This window comes from Sarcophilus harrisii, chromosome 5 (genome assembly GCF_902635505.1).
Source record: "Sarcophilus harrisii chromosome 5, mSarHar1.11, whole genome shotgun sequence".
NCBI lineage: Eukaryota > Metazoa > Chordata > Mammalia > Dasyuromorphia > Dasyuridae > Sarcophilus > Sarcophilus harrisii.
In genome coordinates this window covers 2,577,033-2,590,747 of record NC_045430.1, presented here as the reverse complement: position 1 = coordinate 2,590,747, position 13,715 = coordinate 2,577,033, and the positions used below count along the sequence as shown (strand labels likewise).

General features: G+C 48.1%; 1 protein-coding gene across 1 annotated transcript in view; it reads right to left on the bottom strand.

Moving 5' to 3' along the window:
• The window catches only part of TBC1D22A (TBC1 domain family member 22A), a 268,659-nt gene that overhangs the window by 162,758 nt on the left and 92,186 nt on the right, over nt 1–13,715 (bottom strand). Inside the window, exon 8 of the mRNA XM_031941147.1 lies at nt 3,701–3,815. Coding sequence (XP_031797007.1) covers nt 3,701–3,815 — 115 coding nt within the window. The remainder of the gene's footprint in view (nt 1–3,700; nt 3,816–13,715) is intronic.

Below are 13,715 nucleotides of genomic sequence, written 5' to 3'. Positions count from 1 at the left end.
CTTGCCTTTCCATTCCTTAATCATATTGGTGTTCATATCAAAGAGATTCTAACAGCGTCACTTTGGGAAGGTAAATTGATTAGGATGGTCTCGAGTGACCTTTCGTTTCTTTTCTGCCAAATGCTACAAAGCAAGCACAGAACTAAGGGGCTGGAAGAGATGCCAAAGATCCTCCAATCTGCCACACGACCCAGGCTGTTATGCCCTAAACCAGTACCAGGTAGAGGCTCCCTCAAAAAGGGAAGAAACGCCTACTGAGAGGGAGGTAAGCCCTGCCTCCCACTGGCACTGTCTGAGGCTGTTCTCTGGAGCTCCCCACTCAGACCCCACTCTCCAGAGAGGCAGCAGCTTCTCAGCAGGCTCCCTTCTCCAGAGAGGCAGCTCAGCACTTCCAACAATCAATCACACATCACCAGACACTTTCAAGTACTTCTCCAGCTGGGATACCCTTTCTACTCTTAAGCAGGAGGGACCGCACAATGAAGAACCAATTCTATGTGTTGTGGGCAGAACAGTCACGCTGTGACCAGAAGGCTCCTCAGTGGCCCAAGGCAGCAGCAGCCGAGGTGACCCACACACAGCTGATCCTTTCTGAGAATTGGAATATCAAATCTAGAAAATGCAATTCTTCAAACAATTAACAATGCCATCACTTGGTCTCAGGGTGTCTAACTTCAGTTTTCCTCATCACTGCTTCCCCTGATAGGAATTTGATTGCCCTCTAGGAATCGGGGAGATGACAGCTCCTGAGGGCTGCTTTCTGAGGCTTCTCTGTCTAATCTCAGCATCTGACATGGGCACTAAAAGAACCCTTGTGGATTGACGAACTGGCTGCTTGGTCCACCTTCTGGAAGCGTCAGGAAAGCACCAGATGCAGCCTCTTTCTGGTCCAATGGGCGCAAAATCAAATTGACTCTCCTTTCTTTTCATCCAAACATTCTCTGCCATTCTCCTATTTTCCCCAATAACAGATTTCTATGTCAGACATGTACCATCTCAAGAGTTGGGAGGGAGCTTAGAAATGTCAAAGTTGGGAAGGAGCTTAGAACTCCTAGAGATGTCAGAGCTGGGAGGAGCCTTAGAACAAGGGATGTCAGAGCTGGGAGGGAGCTTCTTCAAACCCTAAATTAATTTGAATGTTTTGTTGAAGGCTGCTTTGAGGATTAAATGAAAAAACATAACAAAACAAGTTAAAAATGAACCACTCCATGGATTGAATGAACCAAACCATGGAGTGAGTCAAATATTCATCAATCAGCCCAATCTCTTGCCTTTTGTGGGTATTATCCAGCAGAATGAAAACTGAGATTCTGAACAGAAGCTAATTTGGATTTGTTCTTTCTTAACAGAGATGGGAATACGTCCGTGATGTGCCCAGGACCACCCACAAGTGGAAAGAGAAGCTAGCTGCTGACTCTGGGTCTTCTGAATCCAAATCCAGGATTGCTTCCAAGGCCTCATAGCTGTCTTTATTACACCACACATGTCTTAGTCCTTAATTTCTTGGAAATTCAACTATCTAAAATACTACCTTCCACATGCATTCTGAAGAGCTGGAAATTACTAGAAAAAGAGCCAGAATTAAACTATGTAAGGCAAACAAATGAACTTAGCAAAATATGAGAACACAAACAAGTTCTATCCCGGTCAATTTGAACAAATGAGAAAAACCGAACAGCTTAATGAAACACGGGATTGACTTTGCTGGTATCATTCGCATGAGAACATGTGGCTCTGCTGCATTCTTGAAAGCCAAGGTCAAGATTGGAAAAACATCCATCCTACTAAATCAGTCAACTAGAAGAGAGAGTAATGTGTTTTATCCAGATTTTATAAAATGCTATCTATATATATTTCACTTGGTTTTGAATAATGCAGGCCACACGTAGAGGGCACAAGAAGCTATTTAGGGCAAATTGGAAAATCCATCTTGTAGAACATCCATTTTATCATCCCAATTTTTTTTTTCTTCTACCGGACAATTAGTAACACAGTCATGTTCTCCTGGTCCCGTCCTGCTGCTATCCTGGCAATGCATTAACGACCACTTGGGTCTTGCAATGTAAGTTGGTGGTAAAGTAGTTAAGACCAACTTATTTACCACATTAATTAAATGGTCTATTTAACATGGAATATCAATTCTCTAATCACATCTCAGTTGAATTTCTTATTTCAATTAACAACTCCAAAGTCTACCAACAGAGATCCTACTGTTCTAGGATCATTAAGAACATTTTCATTATCTGTCAAATGAGGGAGCGAGATGCAGAAATCGCCAGCGCTCTCAGGAGTAGCCTCTACCCTACTTAAGAGATGATTAGGGACAAAGCAGCAGTGGCTCTCATTAGTTGCCTAGCAATGAAAAGCCCTCCACCGAGGAGGCAAGGAGTGGAAACAAAGTGAGAGGTGGTGCAGGGAAGAGGATTTCAGCCACTCAAGGGTAATCTGTCCTCTATTAAATGTAATCAATCTAGCTTATGACAAGAATGACAATTGGATGCCACGCAGAAATTAAATTGGTAAAACACACAATAGCAAAACTAAAGCTGCTCCCCCCAGACCCGGAGAGGAATTGCCATCGAACAGCATAGGCAAGAGGTGGTGAGTAGTTGGGGTGGATCAATACCTGCTTAAATTTGAGTGTTAAAAGGTCAGACTTTGGTGTTGAGACCTTCATGTCCCTTCATGGCCTTCTCTTCTCAGTGCAGAATACGGTCAAGCAAAAGCCTGCGGGCGAGCAGGGAAAGGGGACAACACTGACCTAGGGTTCAAGTATGAAAGGCCCCATGATAGCCAAAGTCAAACAAGTCAAATGACCAAGCTTGAAGCCCTAAGACATTCAGGCAGGGACCCGAGAGGAAATCAGAGTCACTATTTAAAAGATCAATCATGGTGCATCATGGACACTGGATTGTCTAGCAAAAACTAACGCTACCGAGGAGGCTGATTATAAGTTTTAAAAGTGCTGATTAAAGTGTTCCGGACCCAAAGAGCTCAGAGAAACCGCTTATCTTGAATGTTTTTTAGAAACCTATGTGAATGTCCTCTTGTCCCTAAATTTCATCTATTTACTTTGAAAAAAGACAAAAGTCAGTTCCTAGACCACCCTTCTGAGCAATGATGCCAACAGCGATCAAAGGAAGAAACATGTATACATATTTACTATTTTTGTCTGTAAGAACCCAAAAATGTATCAGCCCAGATGGGTTGACAGAAAGTCCGCTAAGCCATCAGAAATGGCAGTCTATAAAAACCACTACATTGAATTCCCAGTCCCTATATTTATGCACACCTGCATCTTTGATTTCCTTCACAAGCTAATTGTACAATAATTCAGAGTCTGATTCTTTTTGTACAGCAAAATAATGTTGTGGTCATGTATACTTATTGTGTATCTAAGTTATATTTTAATATATTTAACATCTACTGGTCATCCTGCCATTTAAGGGAGGGGGTGGGGGGGGGGGGAAGAGGTGAAAAATTGGAACAAGAGGTTTGGCAATTGTTAATGCTGTAAAGTTACCCATGTATATATATCCTGTAAATTAAAGGCTATTAAATTAAAAAAAAAAAAAAAAAAGAAATGGCAGTCTATAGCTGAGCCCAGGGCCACGGGTGCTCCCATGCCCCCCACCCAAGGAAGCCGAGCCCACTTCCACACTGGAGCATTAGCCAGACCTCCCTTATGACACAAGCTTACCGATATGCTCACAAATGAAGACCACAAAGAAGGGGGTGACAAGGTCGTTGATCCCCTGGACGTAGCCGCTGGCAGGGTGACGGATAGCCCAGATAAACAAGATTCTCTCAAAAATCTGAAACAGAATAAACATACCAAGATGGGGGTGAGGAACAAGTAAACCCTGGCCATGAATCTGACTCCACAGTGCATCGATGCTAATTCCAATTAATTAGAAGCAGAGATACAAGTGTAAGTAATTACCCATCACTCCTTAATCAAGCACAAACAATCCCCAGTCCTCCCCTTTTTCCCCAAGAGAAGCTCCTGTTCACGCCAGGTCTGTTGGGAGTCTGCCTTGTTTGGGGGCAGCCGGAGAGCTGAAGACAAGACTCAGATTTTGAGTCAGAAGACCAGGAGCGGACTCAGTTCTCCAGCCAACACTGACCTTGACTCGGGTTTGTTCCTAATATGCTTATTTTTCCTAAATATCCTGGCTCATCCAGGTGAGCCACCTGGCTGTTAGGAAGCTCCCACTCAAGAATATTCAGGAAGCACCCCATGACCCCAGCCGAAGGCACCGTGACCATGAGGACGTGGGGCTGGCCAGACACCTGGGGACAGCGCCCCAGCCACTTTGCAGGTCACTTGTGAGCGCCCCTCATGCTGTTTCAATGCCGATGTCCCAGACCACACAGTGACAGTCAGCAGGAAAGCCAGTCCTTCCACTTCAGTCTCAGCGGGCCACAAGGGGAGTTAAATGGCCCAGGAGACCCAGGCATTGGAATCATTTCCAAGAACTCAGCCCTTTTCCAGCAGGGATTAGGCTGGAAATAACCAAAGTAACATGGAGGGCATGAGCTACCCAGCAAATAAAATTACTGAAGCACACATCCACCCAACACTCCCCTTCGCATTTCTCCACAGGGGAAGCAGAGCCCATGAACGGACCAGGGGCAGCTGGAGAAACATGACAGTACAATGGACTTTGTAACGCACTAGGGATGTCCTCAGGAGCATTTTCAGTTCTGGAGCACCAGATGGCCATGCTGGGCCCCCAAATCTAGAACGTACCTCAGAAGTGTTCTAGACTAGACAGACAGACAGCACATACAAGCGATTTTCTTTTAGGATCCTTCCTCAGACAATCACATCCGGGGAAGAAATAGCAATCATAGTACCACTGCATTCCCACAGCACTCGATGGATGCTGCTCCCACAGAACCATGCCCCGGGTCTGGTAATAAAATTGCATTTTTTTTAAATAAATTCGATAATTTAGGAGCAGCAAGTTGGTGCAATGAATAGAGTACTGGCCATAGAGTCAGGAGGATCTGAGTTCAAATTTGGTCTCAAACATTTAACACTTACTAGCTGTGTCACTGGGCAAATGACCTCAACTGCCTCACAAAACAAAACAAAACAAACAAAAAAATAATTCAATGATTCTGATCGATACAAAGGCCAATCATCACCCCCTAATGTAGAGGCACTGAATACAGATGCAGAATGAGACATTTGTCAACATAGGCAATACATACATTTTTTTAGCTTGTCCATCTGGATTTGTTATAAAGGCTTTGTTTTCCTTTGATTTTTTTTTCAGATGGGAAGAAGGTAGGAAAGAAATGCTTGTTAATTTAAAAATTAAAATTTAGTTTTTAAAAAAACATTCAATAATTCCAATTTTTTTTCCCTGTTATTTCAGATTGGCTTTCTACCAATTAAATCAAATTGCTATTTCCCTAGAAAAAATTTAAAAAAAAGATGAAAACAAGATCTTTAAAATCAACAACTTATAGCATCCTATAGAAAGATGGTCCAGGAATAAAAAGATATAAAAGGAAAAAAAAAAAAAAAAACAAACCTGTGGGTGGTTAGTGGGTAAAGTCCAATGGTTTTCTAATTCCCTCTCAATAACTGCTAAATCTGACAACTAACAGGAGACTGAGATAGGAGGAGGATGACAGTAAGCTACCCACAGAGAAGTCAAGTAAGTAGTACAGGAAAAGCAGTGGACTGGGGCTCGCAAGACCTGGATTTTGATGCCCACTTCTAATTCTGAGAGCCTGAGCAAGAGCATTTACCATGTAACTAAGGGCACACGGCTTCCTCCATTAGAATTAAAGCCCTCTGGGGGCAGGTACTACTTTTGTTTTTTCTTTGTAACCCCAGCACTTGGCACAGGGCCTAGCAGGTACTCAATATTAATGCTCAATGACTGATTGGCTTTCAGAGCCCTCAGCTGTAAAACTCAAGGAGGGCTAGTTGAACTAGAACACTTGCTGGGTTCCTCCCAGATCTAAATCTCAGGACTGATTTCCTCTGGAACATTACCAAGCAGTGAAGGAACCCCGATTTTAAGGTATGAGCTGGATGGAGCGCCTTTCCCGAGGGCCAATTCTGGAGCCATTATCCCAGAACCTTCTGCCACAATCTGTAAAGGTGGGCCACAGTCTGAGTCTGAACATCTGGAGTGGGGGAGTGGAGAAGAGCTGATGACACAGAGGGATCTGGTCCTTATCACCTGCAACCCTCCTAGGATGACAATAACAGCAGGCCACTTGCAACAGGGCACTCTCTACACTGAGGGCTCAAAGGACCCTTACTTTCCTCCTCCAGGCTCTCGGCACCCATTTGATCTGAGTAAAATCAAAACCTTGGCCAGGGATTTGCTGTTCTCTCTATCTCTCTATCTCTTTCTCTCTCATTTTATTAATTCATTTACATGCATTAAATATCTTTCCTTCCACTTCTGCCCTTTCCCAATTAAAAAAGAAAAAGAATCCCAGATAAAAATGTGCATCCTCCCACAAAACAAATTTCTACACTGGTTGTGTCCAACAATGTATCTCTCATCTTGCATTTTACTCCATCACCTCTCCAGGAGGAAGTAGGTAGCACGCTTCAAATGCCAATTGGTACTCTGCTCATTTGCACCCAAGAGTCTTCTCCGGCTAGCACTGACTGGCAGCGCCTGGAGCGCAGGGACTTCATCTTCCTCAGTATCTGTACTCCCCAGCATGTGAAGCTCTGTATACAGAAGGTGCTTAAGAAGCACTGTCACACTGAATGGTGATAAAAAACAATAATGTCCATGTGAATCATAAAAACCAGTGCTGGCCAAAAATTCCAAAAGAGCTCTCCACTTTTAGCTCTGCACTTGCTTGGTGGAAATGGGCTCTTCACTGCCCCAGCTCTGGGGATCGGAACTGAAATAGGCCATCTGAGGTACCATGTGCCAAGCACTGCTGTGCTACCTGACTGAGCTCGGCCTCCTTAGGGAGAAAAGGAGGCAGGTGGGCTAGATGATCTCTCAGGTCCTTCCTGGGCCTGACAGTCCGTGGCTGTGCCCAACAATATTCGTTGTGCTCAACCAGCTCACGATGGAACTCCCTGAATTGGTCCTAGGCCCAAGATCTATAACCAAAGTTTTCTAACCCGAGTAAGAAGAGGCAGAGACTGACCCCCATCACCGCATCCTTGCAGCAGCCAGCTCCTGACCCCCCCAGGACCAGTCCTGAGCCACAGAGCCTCCTCCACTCCACCCCGGCCAACTGGCAGCCTCACCCAGGACCATGCCGCTTGCTGCTGCCTGACGCGCGGCTGCTCCCCGACGCCAGGTGCACTCTGAACCCGACATCCCTCGCCATCTCTAGTCATATTATGCTCATGCCTGCGAGCTGTGAGACAGACACGGATTTGACAAGACTCCCAACAAAACAAAGCTCAATGTTCGCAAAAATAAACCAACGGCTTCGTTATCGACAACCTGCGATCAGAGGAGCATCTTTTAAAAAAAAGGTTATAGAAAGATAAACCTTATCTAGAACGGGATAAAAATGACGCTTCGGGGGGAAGCTCTCTGAACAGAAATGGAATAAACAAGGGAATTCCAGGACAGGAGACATTAACTGCTCGGTGACCATGGAAGGGCCAGGAGCCAGCACAAGAATCCCAGGCAGAACCACCCCCTAAAGCTGCAGCTAGCCTTTCGAGTGGTAGCCCGGCTCAGCCATGGCTTCCTTGTCCTAAGGCTGGACCTTCCGCCCTAAATCTCAGGACATCCTCTCCCTCACACAGCTTAATCCAACAACTACAACACAGCACGGACAGCATCACACGGTTCATGAAGAGCTTTCCCCACAGGGAGGGTACTACCATCCCCATCTTAGAGACCAGAGGCCCAGCTCACACAACCAAGCACATGGATACAAGTCCACCCAAGTCTCTCCAGAGTCTTCCTCGGCTCGGCCAGGCCCAACCCGCACCTTCACCCCTACGCATGGGCTTGTGCTGCTGCCCCCAGTGCCAAGGGCTCAGCTGTAGCCTTAATCCAGGTTTGGAGAAACACTCTGATGACAATCACACCTCTAAGCAAATCCTCCTTTGCGCTCCAGGTCATGGGAAAGGGTGAGAAGATGCTGACAGTGTCAGTCCCGGACCATCGCCAGGCCCCAGGTGCCAGGGAGGAGAATGCTCTGTGGGGCAGGTGGGGAGGAGAGCAAGCAGAGAAGAGCCTTTTTCATTGGGCTACAATCTCAACTCATCCCCAGAAGACTCCTGCCCTGGAAAACCCCCAAAATGGGAAACCACCTCAGCCCCAGACATTACACCTGGGAAATATCCTTGCCCCCCCTCCCAGCTGGCTCTCCAGAAAAGCCATTCATTTCTCACCCATCTCCAATGCAGACTCCTCCACTTGCCCCAGGGGAGCATCTTTCTCCCCCTCCTCAGCTCCCTCTGACATCAGCACGTTGGAGGCAGGGGCCTGTCCTTTTTGCTTGTGATTGCAATAACAGAAGCTAAGAGCAACAGGAATGCATGAACCCGATTTTCTTTGATTTCATAGCTCCCCTCGAGGAGGAGAAGCTTCACGAAGGCAAGACCAAAGCCTCCTTCCTTGTGCATCTCCATCCCCATCCTACATATTTCTGTCCTAGAAGAGGCCATCAGTGTGGAGAACTCCTGCTGCTTGGGCTAATTTTAGCCTCAATGCCAAGAAAACACACCCATGCATATATCCTGTAAATAAAAGGCTATTAAATTAAAAAAAAAAAAAAAAAAAAAAAAAAAACACACACAAGTGCTCCATCAGCCAGTGATACACCATCCATATGTAGAACCAACGGATACCACAAATGGAGAAGGGAACGCTGTGGATAAGCCCACTCACCTCAGCAGGGATGAACACAGGGACGATGAGATGGACACCCGCAATGTCAGAGCTAGCCCAGTGTTTGGAAGGCTCCAGAGGCAAGTGTGGGAGAGGAGACATATTAGACTGACCATCAAACTGAAGGTCAATGGAGCTGCTGGACTGACCTCACTGTTGGATGCCCATGAAATCCGGACAACCCACCAGCACCAGGCCAGGAAAAAGAATCGTTTCCATTTGGATTGTCATAGAAAAGACACCAGACCCTGAAGTCCTTTCTCAAACCAAAGCACCAAGCATCCAAACTCTGCTGCAGAGTGCAGCTCCACTGGGCTGCCACAGTGCTCGAATGCCAAACGTATGCTGGTCGGAGAGACTATTTTCTGGGAAAAGCACTCACATAGTGGTCAGAAAGAGTAATACAAGGACACTCTCAAGGTCTCTCTTAACTTTGCAATCGACTGTGTGAATGTGAGACTCTGAAATAGGACCGCCCCCAACATAGCCTGCTCTCATCAAAGAAGGCCCTGTACCCTATGAAAAAAGCAGAATTGTAGCAGCTCAAAAGAACATATGTGACACACATAAGTTTAGAGAATCTATTCCAAATGTTCACAGAGACTATCAGATTTGCCATACGATATTAGCATATTTACAATATTTACAATATTCACCATACCATAATAGCACTATTTACTACATGCCATCCAACCTTTGGTAGAACCTTCTGAGCTCGTACTGATCTGGATCTGCCACAGTCAAATACACAGCAATTTGACTCTAAAATGTTGTCATTTGAGAAGGATGGACAACAAGCCACCAACCCATCTGCAATCCAACAGAAACTTTAAGTCCTAGGGCATAGGTGACTCCCCTTGGCAGAGGCCTCTCTAACCTTAAGGCCACATCTGGCTGCTTCACAAGCTCGGTACCATCGTTTGCAGAGGGAATCACCAACAGTTAACTTCGTTCTCCTTTCTACCCAAGCAATTTCCAAGCATGACAACAGAATGCTTTAATTGGATAGGAATTAAACTCACTGTAGTGTTTAAATTTATTGCTTATTGAAGTGTAGGGCCTTAAGCACTGCCTGGAGGCTAGTTTGTGGGAAGCATTGATCCTCAGATAGCCCAGCTTCAGCACACACCCCTGCCCAGAGCCTCAGATACCTCACTACAGGCTGCATTATTTAAATAGTTATCAGCCATCACAATTAAGCAGATAAAGTTCAAAAAGCTATCCCTAAAGAATTTTTCTAAGAAATTAATTTTCCCCTTTCCTTAAAAGGGATCATCAAAAGAGAAGATTAAGAGGGATGGGGAAAAGAGAAAAGAAAAGAAACAAAATCACAGATCCTGTGGCAAGTTGGGATCTCCAGGGTGGAAGGTTTCCCAGGGCATGGAGCCGATCCCTTTGAGTGATGAAAGCCAGATCCACTGGGTGATGGAAGGCCCCATAGACATTCTGGAGAAGTGGTTAGCCAGTCTCCACTAAAGCAACTCCAATCTCAGAGCCGTTTACTCGAACCTGGAAGAAGTCCTACCTCCCTAAAGTTGGGGGAGACAAGAGATCTGAGCCTGAACCTGCAAACTGCTCTTCCCATGCAAGAGTGATGGAGAATTCATCACCAGCCACAGCAGCTCATTCCACTCCAGACAGCAGGAAGTTTCCTTCTATTTGGGCTACTTTTATCCCTTCACAGTGTCCCATTGCTACTGGTCTCTGCCATCTGGAGCCAAACCATCTAATGGATGGCGGCCCTTCAGACCCCTGAAGATCCCTCTCCTATGGATCACTCTAAGGGTCTTCTCATCTTGGGGTAAACAAACACCCGTAGCTGTTCCAACCGCTCCCCATCCCTGACTCCTCTCTCACCAACCTTCCTAAAATGCACTACCAAGGGACTGGATCTGACCAGCAATGGGCCTGGCACCTTCTGGTCCCTCCTTCAGCCCACATTCCCTCTGGAGGCTGCCCCAGTGCACTGGGATGCTCAGGCCATTGCAGAGATGCCCTGACCAGCGCACAGCCCTGTAGCGGTTAAGTTGATTTGCCCACTTTGAGTCCACTGAGACTTAGAATGTTGCTTCATTACGCGGCTTCTCATTCCATGTGGCCCAACGTCCTAGCTGCCGAGTTCCTTCCAAATCGTGCTCTTCGTCGGCTGAGACTCCAGAGATCTGGAGCCTCCCGTCATGGCTACGAGCAGGGCTGCTCATCAGGAGCCCGCGCCAGCGCTGCGCTGGGTTTGGCCAACACGGCGCTCAGAGGGTCCCCAGCCATGGTCCTGAGCATGCCTTCTCCCCAAAGAGAGCCCCAGTGATGCCAGTCTGAGAATCAAGGCAGACTGGCAGGACCCGGGCAGCGGCCGAGTCCAAGCCCTTCCTCCAGAGTGACTCCTCCACGGCTGGAGCAGAGGCGGTGTTCTAGGCAGGCTCAGGCAGGAAGACCCCGGCGCCAGAGTCTTCCCCTTGGCAGCATCTCCTAACAGTAGCCATGGACAGGACACAGCTTTACAGGTGACACAGCATGTCCCTGAAACGCCCGTGAGTCAGGCAGAGCCGGTGCCGAGGAGGTCCCTGAGCCAGAGCCGAGCACCGGGATCCGAAGCCAAGTTTCCTCTCCCATCACCTTTTCCCAAGGAGACTTTGTACCTGAGAAACCCACAGCTACTAGAGGGAGGAGGCTCCGTTGCAGCATGGATGCCCCCAGCCAGGACTGCTGCTGACTTAAAGGTCAGCCCCCCAGGCGATGCTGCATCAGGATTCTTCCAATCCAAGCCCAGCACACTGGGGATGGCAGGGGGCCTCAGGCACAGGCTAACCCAGTGTCCCACAGCATCCTCAGCCCCCTTCTGAGTGACAGTCTGGGTTCCATTGACTCCATAATCAGAATAACAAGAGAACTAAAGATAGCGATGAGAGGCAAGAGCGAAGGCGGGAGCTCAGCACAAGGAGCTTATACTCGAGTTTGGTACAGAGACTGCTCTTGCTGAATCCTTTTACTCCGCACAGGAGGAAAACAGGACCTGCCATTACCCATCACTGGCTGCTGGCAGACACAGCACCAGGAGCCAGCTCTTGTGAACCCCCGGCCAGGGCTCCTGTCATTGCACTGGGATCGCGGCAGGAGACACCACAAGTCGAGTTTCCAGGTGACTGGAAAATCTGTGACAACACTGATGAGGTACAAGCCATGAAAGCGCAGAGTCCAAAGGAATGAATTCACAGACTCAAGCCGTCTTCCAGTCAAGGAACAAAATTCTAATGCTGAACGTGTGGGCCAATCTCCAGGGGAACTCGCAGTTTACAAGGGAAAGGTGGGACCGGTCCAGGGAAAGGACCCGAAGCCAGGTGCGCTAACTACGCTAATTGTGTGCGTCAGTGAACCAGCTGGGGGTTGTGGGGGTCCAGTCCCTACACAAGAGCCTCAGGAACCGATGTCTACAGCTTGGCCTCCAGACTATAAGGCAACGTCCAGGAGAGCTCTGTCCATATCAGGTAACTCCACAGGGTCAGCTTGCTCCTGCGGCGGGAGAAGACACCATTTCCTCCTGGGGGCCCACTCAGACACTAGGCTGCTACCAAGGATATGGTTGTTCACTGGCGTCCATTCACCCCATCCACACAGGCCCACTTTCCAACCTAAAAGAATCCACCAGACAGGCATCTGACCAAATGAGCTGGCGAGGAAGGCCAACCTTCCCTAACCGCCTGGTTCCTCTCTCCCCTCTGCCGGCATCTGTGAGTCACGGAGGCATTCGGCTCTGGTAAACACCCCACTGGCTACGGTCACCCCCCCCAATGCCAGGCCGGGGCTCGCCGGGGTGAGCCTCCCACTTGGGCAGCACGAAAGGGGAAAACCAGCAGCCACCAAGGGCCTGGCAGAGCAGCTGCTGGTCTCCGGGGACACAAAGACCACTGGAGGCCAGAGGGCCTGCCAGGACGAGAAAACAAAATAATCACCTGCTGCTTCAGAATTCAGGAGCTCTGTGCTCTCCTGTCAAGTCACAACAAATCAGAAAGGAAGGAGATCAAATGGGTTGGAAAAGGATGCACAGAACTGGGCTGGGAGAAGAAAAAGGAGCTCTGAAAGCAGCGGCGGTGGCAGTCTTCTCACTGATGGCCCTGGAAACCCCCCCCCCCCCAATCTCACCATCGTTAATTCTCCCCAGGATAAAAGTTGCTGAGCTTTGTTCCATTAATTCGAAAAGCTCAGTCCCCCTTCCCTTCAAATACTAAACACACACACACACACACACACACACACACACAGAGGTTCTCTGTCCAAAAACAGCCCCATCCTTCCAACCCAACAGAAATCACAACTCCAGGAACCTTCCCCAAATCACATTCAAGGTCTCCAGGACGTTGGTCCCCAGAGCTCCAGGCCAGGCCCAGCCCTCCTTCTACTCAGCACACACATGGAGACCCATCAGCTTCTCTACATGTCACCCCCATAGCCAAGGCCTGGCCCCAGGTCTCCAACCATAAAACCTCCAATGTCCAAGGTGGAACTGATTAGATCCCCCCAAGTTTCCTCTGACTAGTAGTAAGATCACCATCCTCCAGCCAATCTCAGGTTCTGCTCAGCACCTCCTATCAATTGCCAAAGTGTGGTGTCTCCTACCGCCCTGCCAGGCCCGGAGGTCCCGCTGCCTGCGGCCTGCCCCCATTCTGCCAGGCCCCTGCCATCATCAGGACTGAGCAAACTTCTCCGATTGATGGGGAGGCCCTTCCCAGACTGGTGGTCTCCACACAGGCTACAGCCCAGCTGGTCAGGCCTGGTTCCCAGAACCGCATCCTCCTCCCATAGTCTCTCTGTATCCTGCCCATAACAGAGGCCTTGGGCTACCCCTCCAGAAAAATGTGAGCCCTG